Consider the following 14564-nt stretch of genomic DNA (forward strand, 5'->3'; position numbering starts at 1 on the left):
GGGGGCCAACTCCCCCGAGTGGTGGGCGGGGTGGGGGGTTTGACCCTGCTCCTGCTCTCACTCGGCCCCTTGACTACCCCAGGAGCACCCCAGCTACTGCCCTGCCCCATTCATGGCCCCCCGGCTCTGGGAGGGGAATGGGGTCTGCTGGTTGGAGGCAGGGGGAGATGGGAGCCAGGACTCCTGGGTTCTCTCCCTGGTTTGGGGGGAGGGGAGTGGTGTCTAGTGGTTAGAGCAGGGGGCTGGGAGCCAGGACTCCTGGGTTCTCTCCCTGGTTTGGGGGGGAGGGGGGTCTAGTGGTTAGAGTGCCTCTGTGTGTATCGTGTTGGGGGGTCCCTTCTGGGCCAGGCAGCCCCCTCCCCCACAGTTAACGCTCCTCTTCTCCTGCTGTTTCTTCCTAGAAAATGGAAAAGGTCGGTGACCCCCCTGGAGCCCCCCAATTTGCATGTTTGTGGGGACAGGCTGGTTCCGCGGGGAAAATAATTTAGAGACACCCACGGGCTGAGCTAAGTACCCGGTTCTCATCCTGCCGGGCCCCCTAGCGCCCCCCAGCACCAGGGAGAGCGTCCCCCTACTGCCCCCCAGCACCAGGGACAGCGTCCCCCTACTGCCCTCCAGCACCCCCTAGCACCACACTGGGGCATTGGGCCAGCCCTGACTGGCGGGGAGAGCACCCCCTGCTGCGCCCCACAGCGCCCCCTAGCGCTGCATTGGGGTCAGCGCTAGCACCAGGGAGAGCACCACCCTACTGCCCCCCCCCAGCGCCGCTCTGGGGCATCAGGCGAGCCCTGACTGGCGGGGAGAGCACCCCCTCCTGAGCCCCCCGCAGCGCCCCCTAGTGCTGCATTGGGGTCAGCACTAGTGCCAGGGAGAACGCCCCCTACTGAGCCCCCCGCTCCCTGCAGCACGACCCCCTCCCGGAGCCTGGTGCATGGCTGTGGGGCCCTGGTCTGAAGCATGAACACCCCCCGCCCCCCCCCATCTTCACACCTTGTGCCTGATCTTGTCTTCCAATCCTTGCTTCCCATTGGCTGTTCCATCCCCCCCTCGCTTCTCCCATTGGTCCATTTGTACCCTCTGTGGCTTCTCCTCCTCTGTGATTGGATGATTCTGCCTCCCATGGCTTGTTATGATGCCCCCCTTTGTGTCTGGTTGGTTTGTGGGTTCCCCCTCCCCTTTCATGGCCGGTCCCATCTGGGGCTCCCCTGTCCACGCCCCAACCCATCTCATGTCCCCCCGTCCGTGGCTGGTCCGGCCCTGTCGCCCCGTCCATGGCTGGTCTGGTCCGTGTGTCGCCCCGTCCGTGGCTGGTCCGGTCCGTGTCCCCGTGTCTGTGGCTGGCCCGGTCCCTGTCGCCCCGTCCGTGGCTGGTCCGGTCCGTGTGTCATCCCGTCTGTGATTGGTCTGGTCCGTGTCCCCGCGTCCGTGGCTGGTCCGGTCTGCTCCGTGTCCCCGCGTCCGTGGCTGGTCCGGTCCGTGTCCCCCCGTCCGTGGCTGGTCCGGTCCGTGTCCCCCCGTCCGTGGCTGTCCGCGCCCACAGGCTGCCGGGGAGGCTGGGCCGATCGGAGAGCCTGCGTGTGACCGAGCGGAAGCGCTCGCAGCGCGGCTCGGCCAAGGGGAAGCAGCTGCGTTCCCGCAGCGACGTGGACCTTGAGGCGGCCGCCCGCGCCGGGGAGCTGCAGGAGAGACCCCCCCTGGGGCCGGGGCGCCCGAGGCCCGGCGGCGTCACGTAGGTGTCGGGGAGCCCCCAGCCCACGGATTCACCCTTTGCAAGCCAGCGGGGCGGGGGGCTGGGGCTAGGGGCGAAGTGGGGGGGAGCTGAGGGACTGGGGGGGGCCTTGGGGCGCAGCCCTCCCTGCTCTCACGCACCCTCTCCCCACAGCCCGGAGCCCGGGGGGGCCGGGGGAGGGGAGCCCCCGCAGTCCTTTCTGCTTCCCCAGTCTGAGGAGACTGAGCCGCGCGTTTCGGAGCTGGAGCCGGAGCCGCCGACCTGGCGCCAGCGGGTCCCCCCCGACACCCTCCTCAGGCTGAAGAAAGGCGAAGTCAAGCGGCAAGAGGTCATCAACGGTGGGTGGGGAGAGACCTCGGCCCCAGACTGCAACCCCTAGTCCCCAGCCCCCCGGCTCCCCCCTGACCCCCCGGTTCCGGCTCCCACCCGCCAACTCCCGCCCCCAGTCCCCCAAATCCCCCCAGATCCCCACAGCCCCCCAACTTCCCCCCACTCCCCGGCTCCTGCCCCCAGTCCCCCAGATCCCCCCAGCCCTCCAACTTCCCCCCACTCCCCGGCTCCTGCCCCCAACTCCTGCCCCTAGTCCCCCAAATCCCCCCAGATCCCCGCAGCCCCGCAACTTCCCCCCAGTCCCCAGCTCCCACCCCCCAACTCCCACCCCCAGTCCCCCAAATCCCACCCAGATCCCCGCAGCCCCCCAACTTCCCCCCACTCCCCGGCTTCTGCCCCCAACTCCTGCCCCTAGTCCCCCAAATCCCCCCCAGATCCCCACAGCCCCCCAACTTCCCCCCACTCCCCGGCTTCTGCCCCCAACTCCTGCCCCCAGTCCCCCAAATCCCCCCAGATCCCCGCAGCCCTCCAACTTCCCCCCACTCCCCGGCTCCTGCCCGCAGTCCCCCAAATCCCCCCAGATCCCCACAGCCCTCCAACTTCCCCCCCACTCCCCGGCTCCTGCCCGCAGTCCCCCAAATCCCCCCAGATCCCCCCAGCCCTCCAACTTCCCCCCACTCCCCGGCTCCTGCCCCCAGTCCCCCAAATCCCCCCAGATCCCCACAGCCCTCCAACTTCCCCCCACTCCCCGGCTTCTGCCCCCAACTCCTGCCCCTAGTCCCCCAAATCCCCCCAGATCCCCGCAGCCCCCCAACTTTCCCCCAGTCCCCAGCTCCCACCCCCCAACTCCCACCTCCAGTCCCCCAAATCCCACCCAGATCCCCACAGCCCTCCAACTTCCCCCCACTCCCCGGCTCCTGCCCCCAACTCCTGCCCCTAGTCCCCCAAATCCCCCCAGATCCCCGCAGCCCCGCAACTTCCCCCCAGTCCCCAGCTCCCACCCCCCAACTCCCACCCCCAGTCCCCCAAATCCCCCCCAGATCCCCGCAGCCCCCCAACTTCCCCCCACTCCCCGGCTTCTGCCCCCAACTCCTGCCCCTAGTCCCCCAAATCCCCCCAGATCCCCGCAGCCCCCCAACTTCCCCCCAGTCCCCAGCTCCCACCCCCAAACTGCCACCCCCAGTCCCCCAAATCCCCCCCAGATCCCCATAGCCCTCCAACTTCCCCCCACTCCCCGGCTCCTGCCCCCAACTCCTGCCCCTAGTCCCCCAAATCCCCCCCAGATCCCCGCAGCCCCCCAACTTCCCCCCAGTCCCCAGCTCCCACCCCCAAACTCCCACCCCCAGTCCCCCAAATCCCCCCCAGATCCCCACAGCCCTCCAACTTCCCCCCACTCCCCGGCTCCTGCCCCCAACTCCTGCCCCTAGTCCCCCAAATCCCCCCCAGATCCCCGCAGCCCCCCAACTTCCCCCCAGTCCCCAGCTCCCACCCCCAAACTGCCACCCCCAGTCCCCCAAATCCCCCCCAGATCCCCATAGCCCTCCAACTTCCCCCCACTCCCCGGCTCCTGCCCCCAACTCCTGCCCCTAGTCCCCCAAATCCCCCCCAGATCCCCGCAGCCCCCCAACTTCCCCCCAGTCCCCAGCTCCCACCCCCAAACTCCCACCCCCAGTCCCCCAAATCCCCCCCAGATCCCCACAGCCCTCCAACTTCCCCCCACTCCCCGGCTCCTGCCCCCAACTCCTGCCCCTAGTCCCCCAAATCCCCCCCAGATCCCCGCAGCCCCCCAACTTCCCCCCACTCCCCAGCTCCAACCCCCAACTCCCCCCCTGGCACCCCGATTCCTGCTCCCCTGACTCCCGTCCCCCAACTCCTCCCCTCGGTTCCCGACCCTGGCTCCCACCCTTACCCCCCCCGCCTCCCACCCCCTACACCCACCCCTGCCCCCCAACTTCTGCCCCAGCCCCCCAGCTCCCAACCCCCAACTCCTGCCCACGACCCCCCAGTTTGCCCACACAGTCCCCCAACAACTGCCCAGCCTCCCACCCCCCCAGACCACCACCAATGGTAGATGGGGTGGAGACCCCCATAAGCCTCCAAGTCTCCCCCAAACCTCCCACAGCTCTGCCAGGGGAGGGGGAGTGAGAGCCCCCAGCCGTGCACCCCTGACCCCCCCTGTGTCCCCCCAGAGCTGTTCCTCACCGAACACGCCCACGGGCGGATGCTGCGGGTGCTTCTGGAGGTTTTCTACCAGCCGCTGCTCAGCGAAGGTTTCTTCCAGGAGACCGAACTGGCCAACATCTTCCCCGGCCTGGACGAACTGATGGACGTGCACAGTGAGTGGCGGGGGGCCTTTGGGGGGGCACATACAAAGGGGCTGGGGGGCAGGGAGCATGGGGAGGGGCAGGGGTGTTGCTGGTGGCTGGGGAGGGGCAGGGGGTATCGTGGGGGAAGGGCAGGGGGTGTGGCTGGGGGAGGGGCAGGGGGGGCTGGGGGGCGCTGGCTGGCTCTGACACCCCCCCTGCTCCCCAGCCACGTTCCTCGAGAGCCTGAAGAAGCTTCGGGAGAAGAGCGACTGCGTCATTGCCGAGATCGGGGACACGCTGCTGGCCCGGGTACGGGGGGGCTAGTAACCCGGGGGGGGGTCCAAGGGGTGGACGGTGGGGGGTGACCCCAGGATGGGTGGGGGTGGGGAGCCCAGGGATGGGGGTGGGGCAGGGGGGTGGATGCAGGGAACCCGGGATGGGGGCGGGCGGGGGGCCAGGGGCGGGGGGGCAGAGCCACAGGCGGGTGAATGCCCCCCCCCCCCAGTTTGACGGCACCGAGGGCAGCTGGTTCCAGAAGATCTCGGCCCGGTTCTGCAGCCGTCAGTCCTTCGCCCTGGAGCAGCTCAAGGCCAAGCAGCGCAAGGAGACGCGTTTCAGCCAGTTCATTCAGGTACCGGGGCCCCCGGCCCTGCGCCCCCCGGCCCTGCGCCCCCCGGCCCCCTGGCCTGCCCCGCTTCCCTCCAGCACCCCGGCCCTGCGCCCCCCGGCCCTGCGCCCCCCGGCCCCCTGGCCTGCCCCGCTTCCCTCCAGCACCCCGGCCCTGCGCCCCCCGGCCCCCTGGCCTGCCCCGCTTCCCTCCAGCACCCCGGCCCTGCGCCCCCGGCCCTGCGCCCCCCGGCCCCCTGGCCTGCCCCGCTTCCCTCCAGCACCTCGGCCCTGCGCCCCCCGGCCCCCTGGCCTGCCCCGCTTCCCTCCAGCCCCCCGGCCCTGCGCCCCCCGGCCCTGCGCCCCCCGGCCCCCTGGCCTGCCCCGCTTCCCTCCAGCACCCCGGCCCTGCGCCCCCGGCCCTGCGCCCCCCGGCCCCCTGGCCTGCCCCGCTTCCCTCCAGCACCCCCGGCCCTGCGCCCCCCGGCCCCCTGGCCTGCCCCGCTTCCCTCCAGCACCCCAGCCCTGTGCCCCCCGGCCCTGCACCCCCGGCCCTGCGCCCCCCGGCCCCCTGGCCTGCCCCGCTTCCCTCCAGCACCCCGGCCCTGCGCCCCCCGGCCCCCTGGCCTGCCCCGCTTCCCTCCAGCACCCCGGCCCTGCGCCCCCCGGCCCTGCGCCCCCCGGCCCCCTGGCCTGCCCCGCTTCCCTCCAGCACCCCGGCCCTGCGCCCCCCGGCCCCCTGGCCTGCCCCGCTTCCCTCCAGCACCCCGGCCCTGCGCCCCCGGCCCTGCGCCCCCCGGCCCCCTGGCCTGCCCCGCTTCCCTCCAGCACCTCGGCCCTGCGCCCCCCGGCCCCCTGGCCTGCCCCGCTTCCCTCCAGCCCCCCGGCCCTGCGCCCCCCGGCCCTGCGCCCCCCGGCCCCCTGGCCTGCCCCGCTTCCCTCCAGCACCCCGGCCCTGCGCCCCCGGCCCTGCGCCCCCCGGCCCCCTGGCCTGCCCCGCTTCCCTCCAGCACCCCCGGCCCTGCGCCCCCCGGCCCCCTGGCCTGCCCCGCTTCCCTCCAGCACCCCAGCCCTGTGCCCCCCGGCCCTGCACCCCCGGCCCTGCGCCCCCCGGCCCCCTGGCCTGCCCCGCTTCCCTCCAGCACCCCGGCCCTGCGCCCCCCGGCCCCCTGGCCTGCCCCGCTTCCCTCCAGCACCCCGGCCCTGCGCCCCCGGCCCTGCGCCCCCCGGCCCCCTGGCCTGCCCCGCTTCCCTCCAGCACCCCGGCCCTGCGCCCCCCGGCCCTGCGCCCCCTGGCCTGCCCCGCTTCCCTCCAGCACCCCGGCCCTGCGCCCCCTGGCCTTCCTTGCTCTGCCTCCCGGACTGCCCCACTCCCTGTCACGGAGTCCCCGGGCGATGCTCTGGGACTGCTCCCCACAAAGCCAGGCAGGACTCTGGGGAGCCTCCTCTCCCTCGGAGCAGACTGTCTTCAGGGCAAGGAGCTCACACGGCTTCACCTCCTGGGTCTGACCTCGGAGCATTCAGCATCTGCCCCTCCGTGCGCTGCCCACAGCGAGTCCGCCCAGGCGGGGTCCTGGGGCAGCCAGAGGGTCCTGCACCCCCACTTCGCAGTCAGACGTGACTCTCGGCCAGCCAGTAACACAGAGGTTTATTAGGCGACAGGAACACGGCGTAGGGCAGAGCTCGTTAGCACAGATCAGAGACTTTCAGCCAAGTCCATCTTGAGGGGAGGGGAGTCCAGAGCCAGGGCTGGTCCCCGTTCCAAGCCAGCTGCCCGGCCCCTGCCCGGCCCATTGTTCCTCCTCCGGCCTTTATCTCGCTTCCTGGCCAGAGTCACCTGGTCGCATCCCCCTCCTGGGGCTCAGGTTACGAGGGGGGGGCCACAGCCTCCCTGCTGGCAGCTGGAGCAGCCCCCAAGTCGCACCCCCTTATTCCCACCACCCAGACATTGGTGCAGGACACAGGGAAACTGAGGCACACACTGCATCCATGCAAAACAGTACGACTCACATAGGCTCACCTACAACATAACCAGGGAAAATCCCCACTTCGTCACGCCCCCAGCCTGCCCCCAGCCCTCCCACCCCAGCCCTGCCCCCCCCCCCCCCCCGCCTGCCCTGCCCCCGTCCCAGCGGCCTGTCCCCGCAGGAGGCAGAGAGCCAGCCGCGTTGCCGGCGGCTGCAGCTGAAGGACATCATCCCCATCGAGATGCAGCGTCTCACCAAGTACCCGCTGCTGCTGGAGAACATCGCCAAGTACACGGGTGAGGGGCCGCGGGGGGCAGGAGGTGCCATGGGGGAGGAAGAGTTGGGGAGAGGAAGGGGGCCTGGCTGGGGGCCAGGGGAGGGGTGGGCCAGGCACTGGGGGGTGGGGGGGCTGGCTTGTGGGCCAGGGACTGGCAGCCAGAAGGGGGCTGGGGGGCTGGCTGGGGGTTGGGGGCCGGGGCGGGGGCACTGACCCAGCCTGTCCCTCCAGAGGAGGAGGAGGAGCGGGCGAAGGTGCAGCGGGCGGCCGAGTGCTGCCGGCAGATCCTCAACCACGTCAACCAGGAGGTGCGGCACATGGAGAACTTCATGGTGAGCCCCCCGCCGACCTTAACGCCCCCCCCCCCGACCCTGTCGGTCCAGCCGGCCTTAACGCCCCCCCCGACCCTGTCCGTCCAGCCGGCCTTAACGCCCCGCACTGTCTGTCCGTCCGTACCCGGCAGGGCCGGCTCTGGCTTTTTTGCCGCCCCAGGCAAAAAAGCCTCTGGCCGCTCCCCCCGCCAGCGCAGCAGGGGAGGGTGGCCAGAGCACCGGGGGGAGGGTGGCGAGCCCCGGTCGTGGCCCTGCTCTCCCCGGCGGCCAGAGCACTGGGGGGAGGGCGGCGAGCCCCGGTCGTGGGCCCGCTCTCCCCGGCGGCCAGAGCACTGGGGGGAGGGTGGTGAGCCCCAGTCATGGCCCCGTTCTCCCCGGCAGCCAGAGCACTGGGGGGAGGGTGGCGAGCCCCGGTCGTGGCCCCGCTCTCCCTGGCGGCAGGAGCCGGAGCACCGCGCCACCCCTCTCCAGGTGCCGCCCCAAGCTCAAACTTAGTGGGCTGGTGCCTGGAGCCGGCCCTGGTACCCGGCCACCCTCCACAGCCCCGCGCCGGCCTTAACGCCCCCCCCCGACCCTGTCCGTCCAGCCGGCCTTAACGCCCTGCACTGTCTGTCCGTCTGTACCCGGCCACCCTCCACAGCCCTCCGCCGGCCTTAACGCCCCCCCCCTGCCCACCCCAACCGACCTTAACGCCCTCCCCTCGACCCTGTCCAGATGGCCTTAACACCCCCACCCCTGTTCAGACGGCCTTAATGCCTCCCCCCCCCCCCCGCCCCATCCATCCAGCCGGCTTTAATGCCCCCCCGCCCCCTGCAGAAGCTGAAGGACTATCAGAAGCGCCTGGATCTCTCCAGCCTGAAGCAGAGCACGGACCCACTGCTCAGCGAGTTCAAGGTGGGGCCTCGCCCGGTGGGGGCGCTGGCTATGGGGGGGGGGGGGGGCTTCTGGGGAGAGAACTGGGGGCGGGGGGGCTGGCTGTGGGGTTGGGGGGCACTAGGGGTGGGGCCGCTGGCTATGGGGTAAGGGGGTACACTGGGGGCGGGGGGGCTGGCTATGGGATCGGGGGGCACTAGGGGTGGGGCCGCTGGCTATGGGGTAAGGGGGTACACTGGGGGCGGGGGGGCTGGCTGTGGGGTTGGGGGGCACTAGGGGTGGGGCCGCTGGCTATGGGGTAAGGGGGTACACTGGGGGCGGGGGGCTGGCTATGGGATCAGGGGGGTCTGTTCCCATCTAACCGCCCCCCCCCCCCCGCTCCCCCAGAACACGGATATCAGCAAGCGGAACCTGGTGCACGAGGGGGGCCTGACCTGGCGCGTCAGTAAGGACAAGGCTGTGGGTGAGTGATGGGCGTTGGGGGGGCTGGGGGTCATCAGGGAGCCGTGAGGGGTGGGACTGGGGGAGTGGGGAGTGGGAGGACACTGGGGGCAGGAGGGGTGGGGGACTCGGGGCCGAGAGGTGGATGGGGGGTTCTGGGGGTTGGGACTGGGGGAGTTGGGGGGTGAGGACACTGGGGACAGGAGGGGGGGGCTCGGGGCTGGGAGGTGGATGGGGGGTTCTGGGGGTCAGGGGTGGGGGGCTTGGGGCCGGGAGGTGGATGGGGGGTTCTGGGGTCAGGACTGGGGGAGTTGGGGGGGTGAGGACACTGGGGGCAGGAGGGGTGGGGGGCTCGGGGCTGGGAGGTGGATGGGGGGCTCTGGGGGTTGGGACTGGGGGGGTGAGGACACTGGGGGTGGGGGGCTTGGGCCCGGGAGGTGGATGGGCGGTTCTGGGGGCCGGGACTGGGGGAGTTGGGGGGGTGAGGACACTGGGGGCAGGAGGGGTGGGGGACTCGGGGCCGGGAAGTGGATGGGGGGTTCTGGGGGCCGGGACTGGGGGAGTTGGGGGGGTGAGGACACTGGGGGCAGGAGGGGTGGGGGACTCGGGGCCGGGAAGTGGATGGGGGGTTCTGGGGGCCGGGACTGGGGGAGTTGGGAGGGGTGAGGACACTGGGGGCAGGAGGGGTGGGGGACTCGGGGCCGGGAAGAGGATGGGGGGTTCTGGGGGCCGGGACTGGGGGAGTTGGGGGGGTGAGGACACTGGGGGCAGGAGGGGTGGGGGACTCGGGGCCGGGAAGTGGATGGGGGGTTCTGGGGGCCGGGACTGGGGGAGTTGGGGGGGTGAGGACACTGGGGGCAGGAGGGGTGGGGGACTCGGGGCTGGGAGGTGGATGGGGGGTTCTGGGGGTCAGGACGGGGGGGGTGAGGACACTGGGGGTGGGGGGCTCGGGGCCGGGAGGTGGATGGGGGGTTCTGGGGGTCAGGACGGGGGGGGTGAGGACACTGGGGGTGGGGGGCTCGGGCCGGGAGGTGGATGGGGGGTTCTGGGGGTCAGGACGGGGGGGTGAGGACACTGGGGGTGGGGGGCTCGGGCCGGGAGGTGGATGGGGGGCTCCGGGGGCCAGGAGGCATCCCCCCCGCTGACCCCCCCGCTGACCCCCCCCCCCCAGACGTGCACGTGCTGCTCCTGGACGACATCCTGGTGCTGCTGCAGCGGCAAGAGGAGCGTCTGGTTCTTCGCTGTCACAGCCGCCCCCCCGGCCCCACGCCCGAGCCCCGGCAGGTCCTGAGCCCCATCATCAAACTCAGCTCCGCCATGACCCGCGAGGTGGCCACAGGTCAGCAGCCGGGGGGGCTCTGCGGGGTTCAGGGGGCTCTGGGGGGGCAGCCTGGGGGGCTCCCTGCCCCCCTACTGCGATGCTCCAACTGTGGGCGAGGACCAGACAGCAAGTGTGAACAGTCGGGACGGGGGGGGGGTAATAGGAGCCTATATAAGAAAAAGACCCAAAAATCGGGACTGTCCCTATAAAATTGGGACATCTGGTCACCCTAGGGCGAAGCCAATTGCTCGGGGGGGGGGGGGGCTGCCCCAGTGCATTGTGGGAAGTCCAGTCCCCCCCCACACACACACACACAGGCAGCCTGAGCGGATGGTGCTGGGGGCGGGAGGGGAGGGGGGACGGAGGGGTCTGTGAACCTGGGGGAGGCACTGTGGAGCCCCCCACTCATCGGCCCCTCCCCCTGCCAGACCGCAATGCCTTTTACGTCATCTTCAGCTGGGAGAACGGAGCCCAAATCTACGAGCTGGTGGCCCAGACGGTGTCGGAGAGAAAGAAGTGAGAGCTGGGGGGGCAGGGCTGGGCTAACGGGCTGCAGGTCGGGAGTGAGGGGCACCGGCAAACTGGGGGGGGAGCCCAGGTGTCATGCAGTTTGTGGGAGTCAGGGCCCTGCATCCCCCACTTCCTACGATTCCCTGGGACTCTCGGCCAGCCAGTAACACAGAGGTTTATTAGATGACAGGAACATGGTCTAAAACAGAGGTTGTAGGTCCAGTGAACGGGACCCCTCCGCCGGGTCCATTCTGGGGGGCCCCAGGGAGCCCAGACCCTGGTGCTGGGCCTCCCCCCATCTCCCCAGCCAGCTCCCAACTGCAACCCCCTCCAGTCCCTCCTCTGCCTTTGTCTCTTTCCCAGGCCAGGAGGTCACCTGATCTCTTTGTTCTCCAACACCTTCAGTTGGCACCTTTGCAGAGGAGGGGCCCAGGCCATCAGGAGACAGGGGGTCGGCCATTCTGTGTGCAGACAGTATCACATCTGCCCTCTAGGGCTCTGCAACAATCACACCCCTTATCCCACCACCTAGAGACCTAAGAAATGCATAGGGGAAACTGAGGCACACACACAGTATTCAGTGAAAACATTAATAACAGTCCCACTTCATCACAGGGGCACCGGCAGAGCTGGGGGGAGCCCAGGGCTGGGCTAGCAGGGGCTGTGGGTCGGGAGTGAGGGGCACCGGCAGAGCTGGGGGCAGGGGAGGGTAAGGCTGGGTTAACGGGAGTGAGGGGCACCGGCAGAGCTGGGGGCAGGGGAGGGTAAGGCTGGGTTAACAGGGGAGTGAGGGGCACCGGCAGAGCTGGGGAGGGGGTAAGGCTGGGTTAACAGGGGGCTGCGGGTCGGGAATGAGGGGCACCGGCAGAGCTGTGGGGAGCCCAGGGCTGGGCTGGCAGGGGCTGCGGGTCGGGAGTGAGGGGCACCGGCAGAGCTGGGGGCAGGGGGGGGTAGGGCTGGGTTAACAGGGGAGTGAGGGGCACCGGCAGAGCTGGGGGCAGGGGGGGGTAGGGCTGGGTTAACAGGGGAGTGAGGGGCATGGGCAGAGCTCTGTCTCTCTCCGGTCCCTAGCTGGTGCGCTCTGATCAGCGAGACGGCCGGGTCTCTGAAGCTGCCGGGTTCCAATCGCCAGAAACCGCGTCGTGCTGCCCCGAGTCTGTCGGCCCCGTACAGCCCCAGCTAGTGAGTGCAGCGGGTGTGTGGGGCTGGGGCGGGGCTGGGGGCTGGTTATACCGGGACCCCTTGTCTGGCAATGGGATGCGGCTGCCTCTGGGGTGGGGCACTGGAGTCGGTTATACGGGGACCCCTCACCTGCTTCTGGGATGCGGCTGGCTCTGGGGTGGGGCCGGGGGGGTGGTTATATGCGGAATTATTTTTTTGGTGGGGGGGACTGTTCTTCCTTTCTTTGCTGACACCCCCACTCCCCCTCCTCTCCGCCTCCTGCAGTTACCGGGAGCCGCTGCTGAGCACCTCGGAGAACGGGAACTCATCCAAGGAGAGGCTGCACTCGGACGGTGAGGGGGGGCTGGGGGGGGATAATGGGCAGCACCCACTGCCCTCCCTCCCTGCCCCCCAGGCCAAGGCAGGGAGCCAGGGGACTTGTGGGGGGATGGGACAGCTATGTGGTGGTGGGGATCAGGACTCCTGGGTTCCGTGGTGGCTCTGGAGGGAGGGGGGGGCAGGACTCCTGGGTTCCGTGGTGACTCCGGGGGGGGGGGGGCAGGACTCCTGGGTTCCGTGGTGGCTCCGAGGGGGGGGGCAGGACTCCTGGGTTCCGTGGGGGTCCCACGGGGGCTGACTGTCCCCTGCCCCCCAGAGCGGGAGAAGGATGGTGCGCTGGAGGGGATGGAGTTTGAGGAGCGCAGCCTGGAGAAGCCGGAGAAGGACTCGGAGCGGATCCTGGCGGAGCTGCTGGCTCTCCACAAACCCCAGGCGATGGGGTGTGAGGGGGGGCTGGCAGCCGCCGCGCTGGAGAGAGGTGAGACCCCCCCGAACCTCCCAACCTGCCCCCCTGCTGACCCCTCCATCCCACTCCCTGAGGGGGCTTGGGGTGAGCTGCCTGACCCCTGGGGCTGGGGTCTGACCCCCAAGTTGGGCTGTGTCCCGTTGGGTGGGGGGGGGCTGTGGAGGGAATCCCCCCATCTGACCCTCCCTCCCCAGTGTCTGCGCTGAAGAGGCTGCTGGTCGGGGGGTCCCCCCTGCCGGAGGACAGGGACCCCAGCTCCCCCGAGGACGGCTGGCGGCGGGCGCCGGAGAACAGGGGCGCTGGAGACGAGGATGAGGAACGGGACGCGGGTGATGGCGCTGAGAGCGAGGGGGGGGCACCAGGTATGAGAACAGCATGCTGGGAAATGGTGGGGGGCGATGGGAGCAGGGGCTGATAGGACATGGGGGAGGAGAGGGGCATGCTGGGAAATGGGGGCGATGGGAGCAGGGGCTGATGGGACATGGGGGCGGAGAGGGACATGTTGGGAAATGGGGGGAGATGGGAGCAGGGGCTGATGGGATGGGGGCGGAGAGGGGCATGCTTGGAAATGGGGGGCGATGGGAGCAGGGGCTGATGGGACATTGGGGGCGGAGAGGGGCATGTTGGGAAATGGGGGGAGATGGGAGCAGGGGCAGATGGGTCATGGGGGCGGAGAGGGGCATGTTGGGAAATGGGGGGAGATGGGAGCAGGGGCTGATGGGACATGGGGGTGGAGAGGGGCATGCTGGGAAATGGGGGCGATGGGAGCAGGGGCTGATGGGACATGCGGGAGGAGAGGGGCATGTTGGGACATGGGGGCGATGGGAGCAGGGGCTGATGGGACATGGGGGCGGAGAGGGGCATGCTGGGAAACGGGGGGCGATGGGAGCAGGGGCTGATGGGACATGGGGGTGGAGAGGAGCATGCTGGGAAATGGGGGGCGATGGGAGCAGGGGCTGATGGGACATGGGGGCGGAGAGGGGCATGCTGGGAAATGGGGGGCGATGGGAGCAGGGGCTGATGGGACATGGGGAAGGAGAGGGGCATGCTGGGACATGGGGGCGATGGGAGCAGGGGCTGATGGGATGGGGGCGGAGAGGGGCATGCTGGGAAATGGGGGCGATGGGAGCAGGGGCTGATAGGACATGGGGGAGGAGAGGGGCATGCTGGGAAATGGGGGCGATGGGAGCAGGGGCTGATGGGACATGGGGGTGGAGAGGGGCATGTTGGGAAATGGGGGGAGATGGGAGCAGGGGCTGATGGGATGGGGGCAGAGAGGGGCATGCTGGGAAATGGGGGCGATGGGAGCAGGAGCTGATGGGATGGGGGCGGAGAGGGGCATGCTGGGAAATGGGGGCGATGGGAGCAGGGGCTGATGGGATGGGGCGGAGAGGGGCATGCTGGGAAATGGGGGGCGATGGGAGCAGGGGCTGATGGGATGGGGGTGGAGAGGGGCATGCTGGGAAATGGGGGCGATGGGAGCAGGGGCTGATGGGACATGGGGGCAGAGAGGGGCATGCTGGGAAATGGGGGGCGATGGGAGCAGGGGCTGATGGGATGGGGGAGGAGAGGGGCATGCTGGGAAATGGGGGCGATGGGAGCAGGGGCTGATGGGACATGGGGGCGGAGAGGGGCATGCTGGGACATGGGGGCGATGGGAGCAGGGGCTGATGGGATGGGGGCGGAGAGGGGCATGCTGGGAAATGGGGGCGATAGGAGCAGGGGCTGATGGGACATGGGGGCAGAGAGGGGCATGCTGGGAAATGGGGGGCGATGGGAGCAGGGGCTGATGGGATGGGGGCGGAGAGGGGCATGCTGGGACATGGGGGCGATGGGAGCAGGGGCTGATGGGACATGGGGGCGGAGAGGGGCATACTGGGAAATGGGGGCGATGGGAGCAGGAGCT

General features: G+C 70.4%; 1 protein-coding gene across 5 annotated transcripts in view; it reads left to right on the plus strand.

Moving 5' to 3' along the window:
* Positions 1–14564, plus strand: part of ARHGEF1 (Rho guanine nucleotide exchange factor 1) — a 32213-nt gene that overhangs the window by 13730 nt on the left and 3919 nt on the right. For all 5 annotated transcript variants that reach the window (XM_065573917.1, XM_065573916.1, XM_065573918.1 and 2 more), the window contains 15 exons: positions 1541–1729; positions 1883–2067; positions 4249–4395; positions 4592–4674; positions 4871–4996; positions 7120–7234; positions 7447–7547; positions 8364–8441; positions 8808–8883; positions 10033–10200; positions 10611–10698; positions 11764–11874; positions 12139–12206; positions 12509–12670; positions 12853–13020. In XM_065573917.1, coding sequence (XP_065429989.1) covers positions 1541–1729; positions 1883–2067; positions 4249–4395; positions 4592–4674; positions 4871–4996; positions 7120–7234; positions 7447–7547; positions 8364–8441; positions 8808–8883; positions 10033–10200; positions 10611–10698; positions 11764–11874; positions 12139–12206; positions 12509–12670; positions 12853–13020 — 1865 coding nt within the window. The remainder of the gene's footprint in view (positions 1–1540; positions 1730–1882; positions 2068–4248; positions 4396–4591; positions 4675–4870; positions 4997–7119; positions 7235–7446; positions 7548–8363; positions 8442–8807; positions 8884–10032; positions 10201–10610; positions 10699–11763; positions 11875–12138; positions 12207–12508; positions 12671–12852; positions 13021–14564) is intronic.

This window comes from Chrysemys picta, chromosome 20 (assembly GCF_011386835.1).
Source record: "Chrysemys picta bellii isolate R12L10 chromosome 20, ASM1138683v2, whole genome shotgun sequence".
Taxonomy (NCBI): domain Eukaryota; kingdom Metazoa; phylum Chordata; order Testudines; family Emydidae; genus Chrysemys; species Chrysemys picta.